At 35.3% G+C, this 15,708-nt stretch overlaps 1 protein-coding gene across 1 annotated transcript in view; it reads left to right on the top strand.

The window, feature by feature from the left end:
* BCKDHB (branched chain keto acid dehydrogenase E1 subunit beta) overlaps positions 1 to 15,708 on the top strand; it is a 109,626-nt gene that overhangs the window by 34,327 nt on the left and 59,591 nt on the right. The window contains exon 8 of the mRNA XM_058801113.1: positions 580 to 690. Within this exon, the coding sequence (XP_058657096.1) occupies positions 580 to 690 (111 nt within the window). The remainder of the gene's footprint in view (positions 1 to 579; positions 691 to 15,708) is intronic.

The raw sequence follows: 15,708 nt of genomic DNA, 5'->3' as shown, positions 1-15,708 counted from the left end.
TACAGGTTGTAGTAATCACTTTCTCCTAGCTCCTCTAAAATAATGCTTTGGAGATGATCACTTGGCTATGTTTCAGTAAGTTAGAGCAGTTACTGGGGCTACTAGAACTGTTTCTTGGCTTTTTGGCTAAGATCGGATGTAGTGGAGTGTAGCATTTCTGAATGTATTTAATGCTTCTTGCAGGATTGCATGGGACTGGTACATTAAATACATTACTCTGATGTATTTGGCTGTTAGCTTAGTTACAGTCCTAACAAAAATCTTCCAAAACTCATTCAAACTAATTAAAAAAAAATAGTGAGGACTGATACTTTTCACTGAAAGACACTTCTCTAGAAAGCAAATTTTGTTCTCAGGGATTCTTCAGTGAATTGAGTTTTTGGAGTGGTGCTAAAATACTGGGAATAATTCAGTACTAAATAAGAAGAACGCAGTAAATACTAAATGGTTATTATTGAATAGAAACATCCCTGCTCAACATGCAGGTGGTATGTTAAATTACTGCTTGTATTCCAGATGTATAATTTAGAGCAATTTGCATAATTTGGATTATTTGGTGATGATACATTGTTTTTTCAGGTACATGTGATTAAAGAGGTGGCAGCAATGGCTCAAGAAAAGCTTGGTGTGTCCTGTGAAGTTATTGATCTGAGAACCATCTTACCATGGGATACAGAGACTGTTTGCAAGGTAAGGAAATGATACATACTCATTTAAAAACAACCTAGGTTGTTTTAAAAAGACCTGTTTTTTCTTTGTATATATTCTGTATTTTTGTTCTGTATCATAAATGCAGGGTACATGCACATTACGTGGACCAGACGTTTACTTTAGCATTGAAAGAGAATTATGTTTCAAGGCTCAAAATAATGTCAGAATACATGTTCTTTACTTTCAAGCAGAGGGTATGATTTAATCAGACTTCCACCTGAAAATTGCTTTTCCACAATTTCTGAGTCTTTGTCTTTCTAACATCCCTGCTGTCTTGGGAAAATCTTTATATTTTCTTTTTCTTGCTGTTTTACATTAAGATCTTCATCTAGTTATAGGTCTGCAGTAATGTGCCTTAGTGTTATCTGTATTTCTAGAAATAAATGTTTTTATTTAAGGTATATGAATTCTCGAATTGGGGAGAAAAAGCAGCATTTATTCTTCTCAGACTACCTACTTTGAAATTCCTGGGTACTGGAAAGTCCTTTTCTTCTTTGTGGAAGTTTTTGATGTCACTAACAGAACACTTACTGCTTCTGCTAGAGCTGAGAATTTCCTTAATCTGGCAAATCCACAGTCCTGCAGGACCTGGCTAACAACTCCTTGGGTCCTAATTCAAGCTGGGTTGACTCACTCATTTTATGCTCCTGAACAAATTACTCAGAAGATTGAGAGATGTCTGCAGCTTTCTTAACTCGGGCCTAGTAACTGTGGTGTACTGAGTTAACCACAGGGATGAGAGCAGCCATGGGCCATCAAATATTTTCTCTGCCTGCAGCTTCTAATTTAAGGCAATATGGTGTCATGTACAGCTAACTCAGATCGTACAGATGTTTAAATAGGGCAGATCAGGCACATATCTGACTCTATGTACTTGGAATATTTTAATTGTGTAGACAAGTGTTCTGTCATTCTGTGTTTGCTCAATAAGGGCCTTGCTTCTGGTCAGATAACATGTAAACACATTAAGTATGATAAAGGGAAAGATGGGCCATTGTTCTGCTACTCTATGGCAAATCTTGTATTTCTCCTCAGTTTTATTTATCTGAGGGACTGCCAGTGGGATGGGATGGAATAGATTAGGGGAGGAAAGATCCATGTTGTGCATTTGCTATTGGCAGCGTTCTGCTGTTGGTTGTGGATGTGTTACAAATTGTGCACTTATATGTGTAGCTCTGAGTTGCCTCATATCAATTTGATCTTCTTCATTGAAGTGTTTTCATTTTTTTGTTTGAAGTGTATTTCTTGTTACTTGGATGTATTTTCTAACTGTAAAAAATGAAATGTGTTGAGTTACTTTCATCAATATGAAGTGAAATTTTGGCCATAATAAATCCTTCACAATCTCTTCTGGACAAGTAAAATGATTTTTTTTTTTGGTAATTCTTTTTTCCTTCTTTGAAGATTTGAGCTGTCATTCTTTGAAAACAGTATCTCTTTGAAAGAGCAATTAAATCTGTTTTGTTGGGTTAGACTTGCACTGAAACACCATCAGGAAAAAATGTAGCTGTGCAGAGGAAGTGCAGAGCTTTAGTTGTTCAGTATTTTGCAAATATGTTCTTTAAATTTGGATACTCCATGAAGATTTTTGGCTCATGTTCTGTCCTGAACATCTTTTAAGGTAACTGTAGCATAAATAAAAATACCATAGAATGGTTTGAGTCCAAAAGGACTTTAAAGATCATGTAGTTTCAACTCCCCTGACATAGACAGAGACATCTTTTATTAGATCAGGTTGCTCAGAGTCCCATCCAGCCTGGCCTTGAACTTTCAGGGCTGGGGCATCCACAACTTCTCTGGGCAGCTTGTTCAGTGCCTCACTGCCCTTGCAATGAAGTTGTTTTTTTTTTTTTTCCTAATATCTAATCCAACACTTCTCTCAGTTTGAAGTGCTTCCCCCTTTTTGTGTCACTACATGCTCTTGTAGAGCATCTTGTAGATGCTCTCCATCTTTATTGTAGGCTCCCTTCAGATGCAGGAAGGCTGCAATTAGGTCACCCCAAAACCTTCTCTTTTCCAGGCTGAACAATCCCAATTCTTAGTGTTTCCTTGTAGGAGAGGTTTTTCATATCTCTAAAAGATAGAATAGATGGACCTGTTGTTTTAAATCTGTTAATATGTTTACTATTAAGAATTAAGAGAATCATTTATAAAAAAGTATAGTGCCTGTTGGCTAGGCAGTTCTGCTGCTTATTATAATAAATACCAAACAGTAAATGTTTTTAGTTAGCATTGCTGTTATGTTAGTTTGGCTGTATGCTGGCTGATGGGAGAAATATTAAATTCTCTTCTTCTTTAGATCTTTTCTGTTTTGCTCATCTGAAAATAATTTGTGGTTTGCTTTTGTGCATTAGTTGGTTGCATTATGTAACACTGAAACTTTTTAATTTAATTTGCATCCTGGACAGTTTTTAAGGTAATTACTTGTGTCAACAGATGAATGTAACTACAGTTCTAGCTGCTTGCTCTAGTCTCATCCCAAGAGGAATAGCATGTGGCAGCTGTTGCAGTCGGCAGTGGCTTACAGCATCAGTTTGGGTGACGTGACTTGTTTTTCCCATCCTGAGATGCCAGGGTCAAGGTCCAAAAGATGAATAGAAAAGTTGGCCATTCCAGAGAAAGTCCTCAGCTGTCCATTGGTCTGCTGATGTTCTCTCTGTGGGCTCTTAAATGACAACAGAATTACTTTTACTCCAGTCCAACCAATAAGCAAATTATCAGCTGTTACAGGTCTGACTATTTGTTGCTGACTATTACTTGTGTCAGCACTCATAAACATCAAGCCAGTTTTTTGTTTTTCTTGTCTCACATGTGTGTTTGAAATGTGTCTGTTGGATGCAGATGGTGGTGCGCATAATGTGCTGTAACCTTATTGCTCTTCTGCTGGTGCTGGAATGCATGGTCCGTGGCTGATGGGAGTCTGTGTGGTGTTGGAGACCAGGACTTTGGGTTTTGCTGTAAAAATACATCCTTCAGTTTCACTGCTGGGAGTGGTGTCCTTTGTGATCAGTAAAGGCTGTCATTTTAGTCTTAGCTGGAAATACATGCAACTTTAATTAGACAGTGTGGTGTAGCCAGGAAGAGGGATGGGCTGAAATTGTTAGTGCTTTGGAGATGAGCACTAATATGGAGATTTTCACTGCAAGTCTAACTGCTTGGTCTGCTTTTATTAGCTTTTTCAATACAGAAAATTATGTCCTCAAAATGCATATTTCCTAGAACTGTGAGAAGCTGTACTTCACAACTGCCAGCAGAGGCCTCTTCTAGCCAAGTTAAGCGTCTGTTTGACTTTGCATTGCTCCTATGAGTGCATTTGTGAATAAATATCTCTGAGAGAAACATAAATAAACATAAAGAATAAATACAGTTAGCATGAATAAAACTTCCTGCCTAATTTTACTAATATTTTCTTTGCATTTTTAAGATTTTGAGATTCTTCTCAGTTTTGAAATAGGTTAGCATTTGTTATCTGCATGAGGAGATGAGGTTGCACCTACCTGGAGCAGACTATCATGGACTTCTAATGGCTCCCAGCAGTTATTGAAACTTTTTTTGGTACAATTCCTGGAATAGGTCAGCATGCAAACAGGGGCTAGATTTTTCTTTTGTTAATCTTCAGATGTCTAAGAAGGAGAAATGAAAGAGAAATGAAATTACAGGAGCTCATAGAGCTATTCTAGAGAAAGGATACTTCCACAACAGCATCAGCAGTCTTTTTTTTTCCATGAGATAAATTGGCCTCTGGAAATGTCATGCTTTAAAAGTTTGGTCTTTAAAAAAAAAAAGAGAAATTGTAATTTTCCTAATGTTAGGTGAGGCAAATTGAACTCTAATTTTGCACCTGAGAAATGACACCTGCTGCTGACATAAAGGATGTAAGTAGTTGGGCTGTTTAAAAAACATATCTGACATTTTTACTAGGATAAAAGCAAAGCATCTGTTTGCTTTATATACATTTCTGTACATTAAAATGCACACTGATCTGTAATCTTTCTAAGGTCTTTTGCAAGAAAAATGGGGTAGATTGTACAGATTGTACATGCACAGGCTTCCCAGTATATTACTTCTGAATGAGACATGAAGAAAAAGCAAACACGTGCTTTTTCCCTGCAGGATTGAAAGTAAACTCAGCATCAACTCCCAATATGTAGCTATATAAACCAGCTTAAAAAGTTTTGTTGTTATATGTCAGAAAAGTGACACAAGCTTGTTTAAAGAGTATGTGCTGCCTTAGCTGCTTCCTTAGCAAGTGTAATGGCAAAGGCTGTCCTTAGATTACTGAGCATCTTGTCTATGTATACATTTTCAAAACACAAAGTCATTGTGGTCGATGAGAAATTTTTTAGATCTTTTGTTTACTTTGACAGTCTTCACTGATTTCTGACTATAGCTCTTGTTTTATTCACTAGGATTGCAGTATAAGTGGTAAGCAGTTCTAACTCAAAGAGAGATGAGCTAGCTGTCCATAGAGTTGTTTTTTTTTGTATTTTTTTGAGGGAGAGAATGCTTTCCTGGTGCTTATTCTGACATCATCCTACATCTGTGTGTTTTATTGATGTGGATCAGGAGTGATTTTTTTTCCCATTATACCTTCACCTGTAAACACGAATGCATGAAATTGTGTTTCTCAACATATCCTGCTGATAAAGAAGCCTTAAATGCTCTGCTGACTCCTCAGCTGTTGCATGTGCATGCAGGCATCTGCATTTAGTGCAGCCACAGCAAAGATGTCAGTTCCTAACCTAGACAGATAACACTTTTCCACTACTTGATTGATTAGCTGTGTTATTATTGAAAGAATAAGCTGCCATGAAGGACACTGCTCAGAAAACTGAAACATGAGTGATATATGAAATGTCTATAAAAATGGTTATTTATAAGCCACAAAACTGTTTAAAAGCACTTTTTCTCCCTTTCAGAAATGAAATTTTCAAGCAGAAGTTTTATTTCCTTCACTATACTTAACAGATTTGCTTGGACACTTTGAATAGATTAGGCTGTGTGGACTTTCCTGTGTATGAACTGCTGGATGGTGTGGTATTGATTTAAAAGTCCATGGCACACTTCCCAGTTCTTCATTGGTCACATTCAGGGTAAAATTCTGTAGGTGTAGTGTTTTTTATACTGAAAAATACATTTTACTGGAAGTAGGAAATCTAGCTCGGGATTAAGTACTCTTAAAGGATTGTGAAGTTACTGTAGCTTTTTTACCCTGAACTGAGGCAAGAATGTTAATTTGAGTGTTGAACCGATTAGTATCGATCTGCCATTTTAACTGTGCAAGTGAAAATTTGCAAATGCACCTTTTTGAATTATTTAGAAGGTAAGTATTTGCCGTGCACAATGATACCTAGTTAGTTCTCTTAACTGTCTCTGAATGGTTGCTACCTTAGTGCAAAGAAATGTTGAGAATAGTAATTCAGAATTTGCTTCTTTAGGACCCTATGCTACAGTCAAGTGAAGGCATGTATATAGTTCTGGGCACTCCATGCTACTTTACTCCTCTTCAGGAAGGATTCTGCAGACCTCCTCATGGAGGTCAGCAAAAATGCTTGTCAGGCTGCAAACCCATCTGCTACTCATTGGAAAGAGCAAATCTGAGCAAAAGAAATAGAGTTCCACAGGGGGAACCTGGGGGTAATAGAGATTGAGCAAACTCTGTGCCTGTTTTTCATTGAGGCTCTTGACAGGAGCTTTTGTTTCCATCATGTATTGAAGCATTATCCTTAATGCACAAGTGGCATTTTTGTCAGATGTCATCAGTGAGTAATTTTCAGTAGTACATCTTTCATGTCCTATGCTTAATAGGCAGCATGTCCTAGCAGACCTATAGGTCCACCAGCTTGTTCCATTCCTTTAAGTTTACTTCATCTATTTGGACTGTGAATAAAAGGAAAATCATGATCAGCAACCCTGATGTGGGTTTTTTATGCATTAACTACACTCACCAGGCACTGAACTGTACAATTGTAGCACAGGTATCCTGGGATCAGATTTATGTTTCTTGGCTATCTGTTCTTGATCTTCTGCCATTTTACATGTTGCTCCTTGGATTTCTTATTGAATGGATCTTGCACCTATAAAATATGATTAAAGTTGTACTGCTTGCATGATGACAGTTAATTTTGTCACCGTTTCCATAAGAAACTTGTGTCTTTTGGTCTTGTAGTTTCAGGTTACTAGAGCATGCTGTGGACTGTTGCTTGGCTTCCAGAAGCAGAACGCTGGAGCCATACTTGGAGGCAGACATTTTTAAAGTTATGAGAATATATATACATAACCATTTTATAAATTAATTATTCATGTCTTTGTTTATGTTTTAAGAAAGCTTTGAAGCCTTGTTTTTTGTTCCTATGCATCTTGATTTTTAAGGGAGGTACCTCAGTGCCAAGGTGTTTGTCTATATATAATTCTGTTTTCTCCTTTCTCCCTCCCAATATAAAAATAGTTCTCAGTCTTTTTGCCTATATATTGACAAGTGATACTTGAGAAAGAGTCTAATTAGAAAAAAGCATCGGTAGAGAAAAGTCATTTGTGAGTAGTTTCTCTTAACATATAGTGCTGATGATACTGTCCATCAGTTCTTCATCAAACCTTTTCCCTTTTGCTCACATAATGTATTACAACCTTCAGATTTAAAGGCACTTATCCAAATAAATGGGTAGTGGTACATAGTCTATGGTTAGAAGCTATTTTATGGCTACAGTATGTGCATTTATTTTTTTCCTTGCAAGTGGTGCTGATTGAATTCTAATGGAAGTTGGGATGAAGTTCCATGATGGTAATCATAGATGAATCATTCTTCCACAGACATAATTATTGCTTCTCTACAGTATTGCCTTTCTTTAAATGTCTGTAGCTATTTTTCTTGCCATTATCACGTAGTTGATCCAGCTGCTCTTTTAGACTACTTTTTTTTTTTTAGGATTCACATGCTGTAGATTCTTCCTATTTGTGCTTTATTAATCTTTACCCCATGAGAACGAAGTTTTAAGTATTTCTACAGTAATTTCGTACTTCTGAAGATAATGTTGAATTTGATCATGCCAAGATTTAATCTACTTTTTACTGAATTATTGTCTAACAATATGCATTTATTAATAGCACAGTGCATTGTATTTAGCCTCTTGTAAGTTTTTTTATGTTCACAGTGAAGGCAATCTGAAATGCTTATAATAAAAGCATAGACTACAGAGATTTTCAAAGGCAAATATTGTTAAATTTTTTTTTGTAGGAAGGCTTTATTTTTCTTTAAGATATATATACTCAGATATTTTCCAAAGGTCTTAGAGCTGTCTTGGTATTACTTGGTTTTCATTATGCTGCTACTTTCTCTGATACTACTAATGTGGAACTGGACAAATATTTCCTAACCCTCTCATCTTTGTTTTGTGTTCAAGAGTCTGTACTTAAAGATTGCTTTCATTTTTTGTCTGCCACGCAGTAGTGTTCAGCACAGTCAATTTGTGATTGGATTTCTTCTAAATAAATTCAGTCTATTCCAGAATAACTTTTTCTTTCAAGCTGTTATGGAGTACTCCTAAAATACCCCAAGTCTCTCGAAATTCTTTTGGGCTGTTTAATTCTGCTCCCTGCAATCTAATGGGCTGAACTAATGCATGAAATCCTGAATATCTGATCACTTTATTGACTCCTTATGATAGAACAGTTACTGTCTGGTTATATGTATTATAACTTCTTGTTATATAATTTTTGATAGCTCTGAGATACATTGAGACCTTTACCATACTGAAATGTTTGAAATTCTGGTTATATGTTAATGTGTCCTCTACTACTGTTTTTTATCATATGGAGGTTGAAGTAATCTGAAAACCTTGCAATTTGCTTACTTTTCCTATGTATGTAATTTGCATTGTCCTGAAATTTATGATATTTCACTTCATAATATGATAGAATAGGACAGAATTTGCTTGGGCTTGGTGGACATTTTACTTTTGCATGGGGATATAGAAAACCAAAAGATTGATTTTTTTGTAATGTCACAAAAAATGTCCTAGAATGAGATGCATGTATTTAATTTAATTATTGCATGGTTATATAGTGGTTTAATGTGGAAAAAAAACAGGTCTGCATTTTTTTCTCTCCAGAAGCAGACTAAAAAATTAGACTAATTTCATTTTCTTAGCTTTTTGTTTGCAAAATATGCTTTTGATATGTAAAGCTGTTACTGCAGAAATTGTTTCACTTGATGTGCAGTTTTGAGAATTCTAAACTTTGTATGTTTCAAAGTTCTTGAGGACTTTACCATAAAAGGAAATTCTAAAACAAAATAATTAATTATATTTTTTGGTGGTACTACATTTTAGCAGTGTACTTTAGCAGCTTTTCCCCTTATCTGTGATTTCTGTTCAGTTGTTCTCTAGAACTAACCCTACAGAACTGAAAAGCTGCCTGTAGTGCAGAGTATTCTTTTTCAGACAACACATGACAATTTTAAGGGACAGAGATTAACTTTAACTCTTAGTCTCTTCTGCTTGAAATTTTGCTCCTGGCTAAATTACATTAATATTGTTGGTGTTTGTATGGTGGGTACAGCAAATGATTAATAATGCTGTGAAACCATGTGGCTTCATCTCTTGGAAGATGCTCATCTAATTTACCTTTAATATCAGCCCTTTAAGATCTCTGGAGATCTTTGCACCTGTTTTTTACTGGCATCTGAGCATATTCTGTTTTCTGTGCTGAAAAAGAGAAAAGCTTTGCTGTTACTCAACTTGATTCTTCTAGGCACAAAGGGGAAAAAAAAGGAAAAGAAGTACCTGATTACAGAGGTTCTCTTAGTCTCTCCCAGACACGAAGAGCAGGAGGAATGACTGTTGCAACATTTGTTACTGCTCTTGTTGCTCTCTTCTTCAGGTACCCTTTTGGTTCACAGAGATGTGTTACAGTAGTTTCTAGTCTTTGTACTTGAAATACAAACTAGTTAAAATGAGGAGCCGAGAGAAAGGAAGTGCTTTCAGCTGTGGCATGTATACATCATCTTTTCTTTGAGAAGAATGGAAAAAACCGAGCCTTAGTGGCAGGAAATGCAGGATGGACCAGTGACATCTGAGAAAAAGCAGGAGATTCCACTGGCAGTGCTGGAATGTTGTCATATGCTTGATTCATGTCCTGTTCTTCTACCCATGACTTGACGAAGAGCTACCCATCTGTAGTACTGCAAGTGCTGCGATTTTACTTACTGCATAGTGAATCTCACTACAGTGCTATATCTGCTGGGAAATTGGGTATTCTCTGCTTTTTGTGAATATTAGTACAAAATAAATTTCCTTTACTGTCTTGACATTGTTCTTCCCTACTTTTCTACTTGTGTGATTATTCTGCAAATGCTTTTGCCATTAATCAACCGAGTAGCTTGTCAGCTGGTGTTATGTAATTATTATGCCAATTTATTTAATTTAAAATAAGAGATTTTATTAATGAAGTTATGAAAAGTCTTTAGGGGAACTAGTTCAGACTGATTTTTCATCTCATTGATGAGAGAATATTAAGAATAACATATAGGAAAGGCAGTCAGAAATTAATAAAGTACTGGAAGGTCTTAATCTGAAGCAATCTAAAATGACTATGTTAAACATAAGAATAATCTTCAAAATTTTTTCAAATGTGTGGTGTGAGGGGAATTGTTCATTGAGCCTACTGAGGAAGCTGTTAGCATAATGAATGCTTACCCTGATATAAGTTTAAGATTATGCAATTGATTCATTTTTTCCATTTGATTCATATGTGAGGTGCTTATTAACTTGCCTAAGCAGTATTCTGTTTAAACTGTAGTCACATTACTTGGATCAGCAGTGAAGTGTGCTGTAAATTGGAACTGTGCTTTGTTTTGTGTCTTGTAGCTTAAGACTTAACAAACGTTTACAGAGAATGATAATCAAATTTTCTAATAAGAAAAAGAGGAAGTGGTAATTTAATACCACTTGGTTACTGTATAATGATTGTGCTATAAATGTGCATTCTAATTTCTCTGTCCAGCTGAGAACCCCCATATTGCCAGTTTTAATAAGCTCCTTGATCTGCACATGACAAAACTATAAAATCACTCTTTTGGCATGTGGTCAACACATTACCAATAAGTACCAATCTGTACTATATTATCACATCTGGCACTTGTGGTGCCTTTTTTGACACGCTCCCTAGACTTTGAAATTTACAAGTGCTGTGTTTGGAAGCTTTCAGATTTCTTAAGGAAGAAGGACAAATATGGCTGTGCTGCAAAAGGGGAATCAGTTCTGAGTTTAAACAGCAAGTGGCATCTATTTTTTATTTGCCATTAAACTGGTACGTTACTTTAGTAATAAAGGGAAAAATTGATTTATTAAAACTTTTCCAAAGTTTTAAAACATTTCTCTTAAAATTAAATTTAGAAGATGTGTGTTTTCTAACTGCTTTTTCTTACAGGGAAAATGGTGTTGAGGGGAAAAAAAAATTGGGTTATTAAGCTCAGCAGTGGGACCTAGTTTTCATGTGTTAATATGGAACCATTTGCAATATGATGGGGAAAAATGTTGCACTTTAACAAGCCCATGGAAACAATTAATTTCTGATTACCAGCTATGGTGTTTTGCTGACATTAGAAAACTGTCTTGATACTGTCATTTTTTTGGCTAAGAGCTCAGTGATGTTTTAAATAATAGATTGGCTAGGAGAAGATGCGATTTTTGGATCCTAAAACACTGTCAGCAGTTTGTGGTAATACAGTTTTATTTTCCAGAAAGAAAATTAATCTTTCAGAGTAATCTGTCTGCATAATCACTTGTAAATTGCCCTTTCTACTGGACAATCTAAATATATTTGAAGTAGTTAATGCATATGTTACTGGGTATGTCTGTGTCTAGATTTAAAGTATCATCTTGATGATCTGGACATCTAAGTATCACCAGGATTGATGTATCTATGTTTAAGTTCAACCTGAAAAATTTTGGCTGTTATATCTAATTGCATAGATGCAATACTGAAGTGTTTCAAAGTGTAGAGATTTTCTAAGGCAATTACGTGGGGTAATTGAAAAGCTAATATATGGACCCTTTCTTGTTTCAGAAATTACTTAGTAGCACACTGGGATTTGCTTAATAGAAAAGATAAATTTAGCTATATATTTTTTTCTCTGTGACATCACTACTTCTCACAAATTTAGTATAATTGTAACTTGTTTTGCTTAAGTCATCAGCGTAAATTTTCTGACCTGTATCGCACTAGAATAAAATACCTTTTTCTACCTTTTTTTTGTTGGGAAAAAGTGAAAATAAAGGTTTGTAGAAGAATCACATTCCCCCTCTCTCCTGGATTAATTTAGTATTTATTTCATTATCACCTAAAGTAATATCAGAACTGACACAATTGAGCATCTGATGATTCAGCAAAGTACAGAGGAAATTGCTGATGTGATGAATTTTTGAGCTTTCACCATCTGTGTTCTAAAGGAATAAAATATTTTTTGGCAATACAGAAATGCTGATCTTTAAACAAGTAAGCAGCTCTGAGCAATCTAAAATTCCATAATTTAGAGGCTCAATGGTTTCATAAGTAAACATCATTAGAAATGTGGAAGTATTGAGGAAGAAATTGGGATTTGCATTAGCCAAGTGCCTTACAGATCCTTTAAGATATTTGTGAAATTGCTCAATTTCTTTATGCTGTGGTCTTCCCATTTATAAATTTTATATTAATCTTTCATTTTTCCAGTGTTGCATGAGATAATTATGATTGTCTGATGAATTATTTAGAGCTTCCACTAACTTAAAACTTTAAAGTCTTTTTTCTCATTTTCTTTAAGTTTTCCTTAGTCCCCTTTTTCAGTTTTCTAAATCTAGCATTCTAACTGTTAGACTTTTGCTTAACCAATTCCTCTTGAAGAAAACCAAGTGACAACAAAGACTAACCAACAGTCTTTCTCTAAAATGATTGCATTCCACTGAAGAAAATTTTACCTGAGAACTCCAGAAACTGTGATAAACTGGCTTCTGAAAAGCTTTTTGCAAATAGACCTCTAAAGAATGTCAGAGCACACAGAATTTGTTCTGGGGCATTAAGTTGCTGAGCTTCTGTGAGAAGTGGTGTGTAGCAAATGCTTTTCTGTAAGCAAATGTTGCTCAGAGTAAAAAAAAACTGGAGAAAAATAGTAAACAACCATGTGTTGTTTGCTACCTACAGTGCTGGGTAATTGGTCTTCCCTCTGGCCCTTCCCCTAGCAAACCAAGGTTTTTAGAGATCCTTAACAAAACTACAGCTCTGCTAATTACTGCTTTCCAAAAATGAATTGACATTCTGGTTGAATATAGTTTTGCTCTGTTGACAAGCTTGGTTATGCTTCTTTCATTGTCCTGCTCTGAGATGTACAAAGCTCCCTGGTATTTCCATAGATCTGTGTTTAAATGCCTTCTCTCTCTGGCCCTGCATATGTAGAGGATGTAAATGAGGGGGTCTCTACAGGCATTTCAGTGATTACAGTGATGCAGCATTAATTCCAGACTGGGAATGAGTGTTATTCAATAATATTGCATTTGGAAATTAAAGCTTCAAGACAGGAAGGTCTCATTTGTGCCTTGTATGGTTCATATAGCAACTTCATGATTTTTCTGTCTGTATTCCTTCTGGCATCAAACATAAAAACTGTAATAGCAATTTGGGTGAAAAATATTCATGTGACACATAGTTTAAAACTGTGACATTTCAAACTGCTTAGAGGAAAGACTATCTCAGATATGCAAGGAATATGAAATAAGCAGACAGGAGGGAACAAAGGCTGTTATTCAGCAATAGTCAGAACTCTGCAGTGAATGAATTACAGGCTTTGATTATTTTTTCTGTCGTGCACAAAGATGACTGCTGTCTTTTAGTTGATAAACATTTAAAGGGTTCAACGTCTTTTAAGCTGCTGATCTAAGTGAAAAATGCAAGTGCTTGTGTATCATGTTGAACAGAAGAAGCCAAATAGCTAATTCTTTTAGGAGTATATACCAAATAGATAAGGAATATTTGCACACTCTTATGTCTGATGATTTTCTCATGCTGCTGTCTCATTGTAATGCTATGATGATCAGTGATCAATGAAAAAAAAATTTATATCAAGCTGTTTTCCCCAGATTACTTTCACAGTTTTTTCTGCTCACCAGGAGAAGCCATTTAAAAATAAAATGTATTTCTTGATCTATAAGTAGAATTTCTTTTGTCTACATTTTAAAATGACTATAATTAGTGATTCTTGGACTAGCATGTTACAAGTTTTGATGTAACGATTAAATGAAGCTCAGTTATGTGTCAAGAAATACCTGTCTCAAATATGAGGCTTGATTTTGGTGTTTGTCACTAAAGAGATTTCCATTGGTCAGTGGCAAATGCTTACATTTTGTGACAGTTTTTGTGTGTGCTAACCCATGAAATGTCATTGGCTTATTGTTGCTCTCAGTAGCTGAAAGACCATTAAACTTTATGGAAATGAATAATTGGAGGATGACTTTGGTTGAGTACAAGTAGCCCTAAACAGCATATGATTCACCACAGTAATGTTTTTGAGCATTAGAAGTTCTTATTTTAGTGTAATCTAATCTTTTTATTAATTTTAGCTTGGATATGAAAGACATATGGAACATGCTAGAAGATTATAATACTGGCATTTGCCAGAAAATAGAATCAGAGTTTCTAAAATTCAAGTCTATCTATTAAAGAAAAGATTGCTGAATATTAACCTTTTTTTATATGATTCAGACATTTTGTTACATACAATTGGTCCAGAAAACAGGAATAATAAAGCCTTCAAATTTTTTAGACTTGAGTAATCATGTGATCTTTTTCAGTTGTTTTTGAGAAGTATTGTTTTACCTTTATCCCAAGCGCTGTAGCTGTAGTCTTCTGGGAAAAAGAAGTTATAGCCAAATTACTGGCTTGAGTGACGGACATCGAAAAGGTCAAATTGATTGTTATAAAAGCAACAGAGTTATTGCTTAAATAGAAAACAGCTATTGTTTAATGGTATTTTCACGGAAATTTAAATGAAGAAATTATGGGCAAATTACTGAGTTTCTAAATCATCAACTCTGTGTTGATGATTTAGAAATTCTAATGGCATAGTAGGATTGTTCCATGAAACGGAAGCCTGAAAAAACCCCTAGAGAGCTCTCAGATATGTGTTCCATGGGTTTTGCATTTGGCCTTACCATATTTTCCCTTCTCATGCAATGCTGTGAAGACACAGAAATTAATTTATTTCTTTACGTTGGATAGCAACATAATGATAAATAATGAAAAATAATTACTACCTGAGGAGTGAAACTTTTTCTATGAATTTATGTCCCATATTTCCTGCCTTCCATCATTCCATGTTCTCCATTTATGTACACTAAGATGCTCAGCTCCTTTCTAAAATGGATGGCTAGACAAAAAGCGTCAGGGACAATTTATTGGTGCTTACCAATAAAGAGCTGTGGGAGAGATAGTGTTAAGTGTAGCTTGGCTTTCATGAGGTTATGAAGTTAGTAGGAGTACTATTCTTCCTCAGACCGACTGATTTTTACAAAGCTTTCAGGAACTTAATATTTTTAAGACTTGGATTTGGCTGCAAAATGTCTATCAGGACACTGACAAATGGACAGAAAAATGAGCTCAGGTTGCGGGACCCTCATTTTCTTGGCTGACAGACTGAAAATTAATGCATGTCTTGAAAATGACTTCTTCTGTAAGTTGAAGTTGGTCAGATAGGGAGAAGTGTAACTGATAGAAAAAAAATAGAGATTGTAGAAGAAATGACCTGAGGATTGCTGAGATAGTTTGAATGAAGAGAGCACAAAAGATAGAAGAGAGAATAGGACAAAATATGATGCTGAAAGAATGAAAGGAGAAGGTGAATTGGTTGTTGCTTTAGAAAAATAAATGGGAAGTAAAACAGAAAAAATATATTAAGAACATAAACAAGGGATACAGTAATTTTTAAAGCATAGGTTTGCAAGCTAATTGGCATAAAATTCTGTAACAATC

This window comes from Ammospiza caudacuta, chromosome 3 (assembly GCF_027887145.1).
Source record: "Ammospiza caudacuta isolate bAmmCau1 chromosome 3, bAmmCau1.pri, whole genome shotgun sequence".
Taxonomy (NCBI): domain Eukaryota; kingdom Metazoa; phylum Chordata; class Aves; order Passeriformes; family Passerellidae; genus Ammospiza; species Ammospiza caudacuta.
Note: the sequence above shows the minus strand (reverse complement) of the source record. Positions and strands in the feature narration are given on the sequence as shown.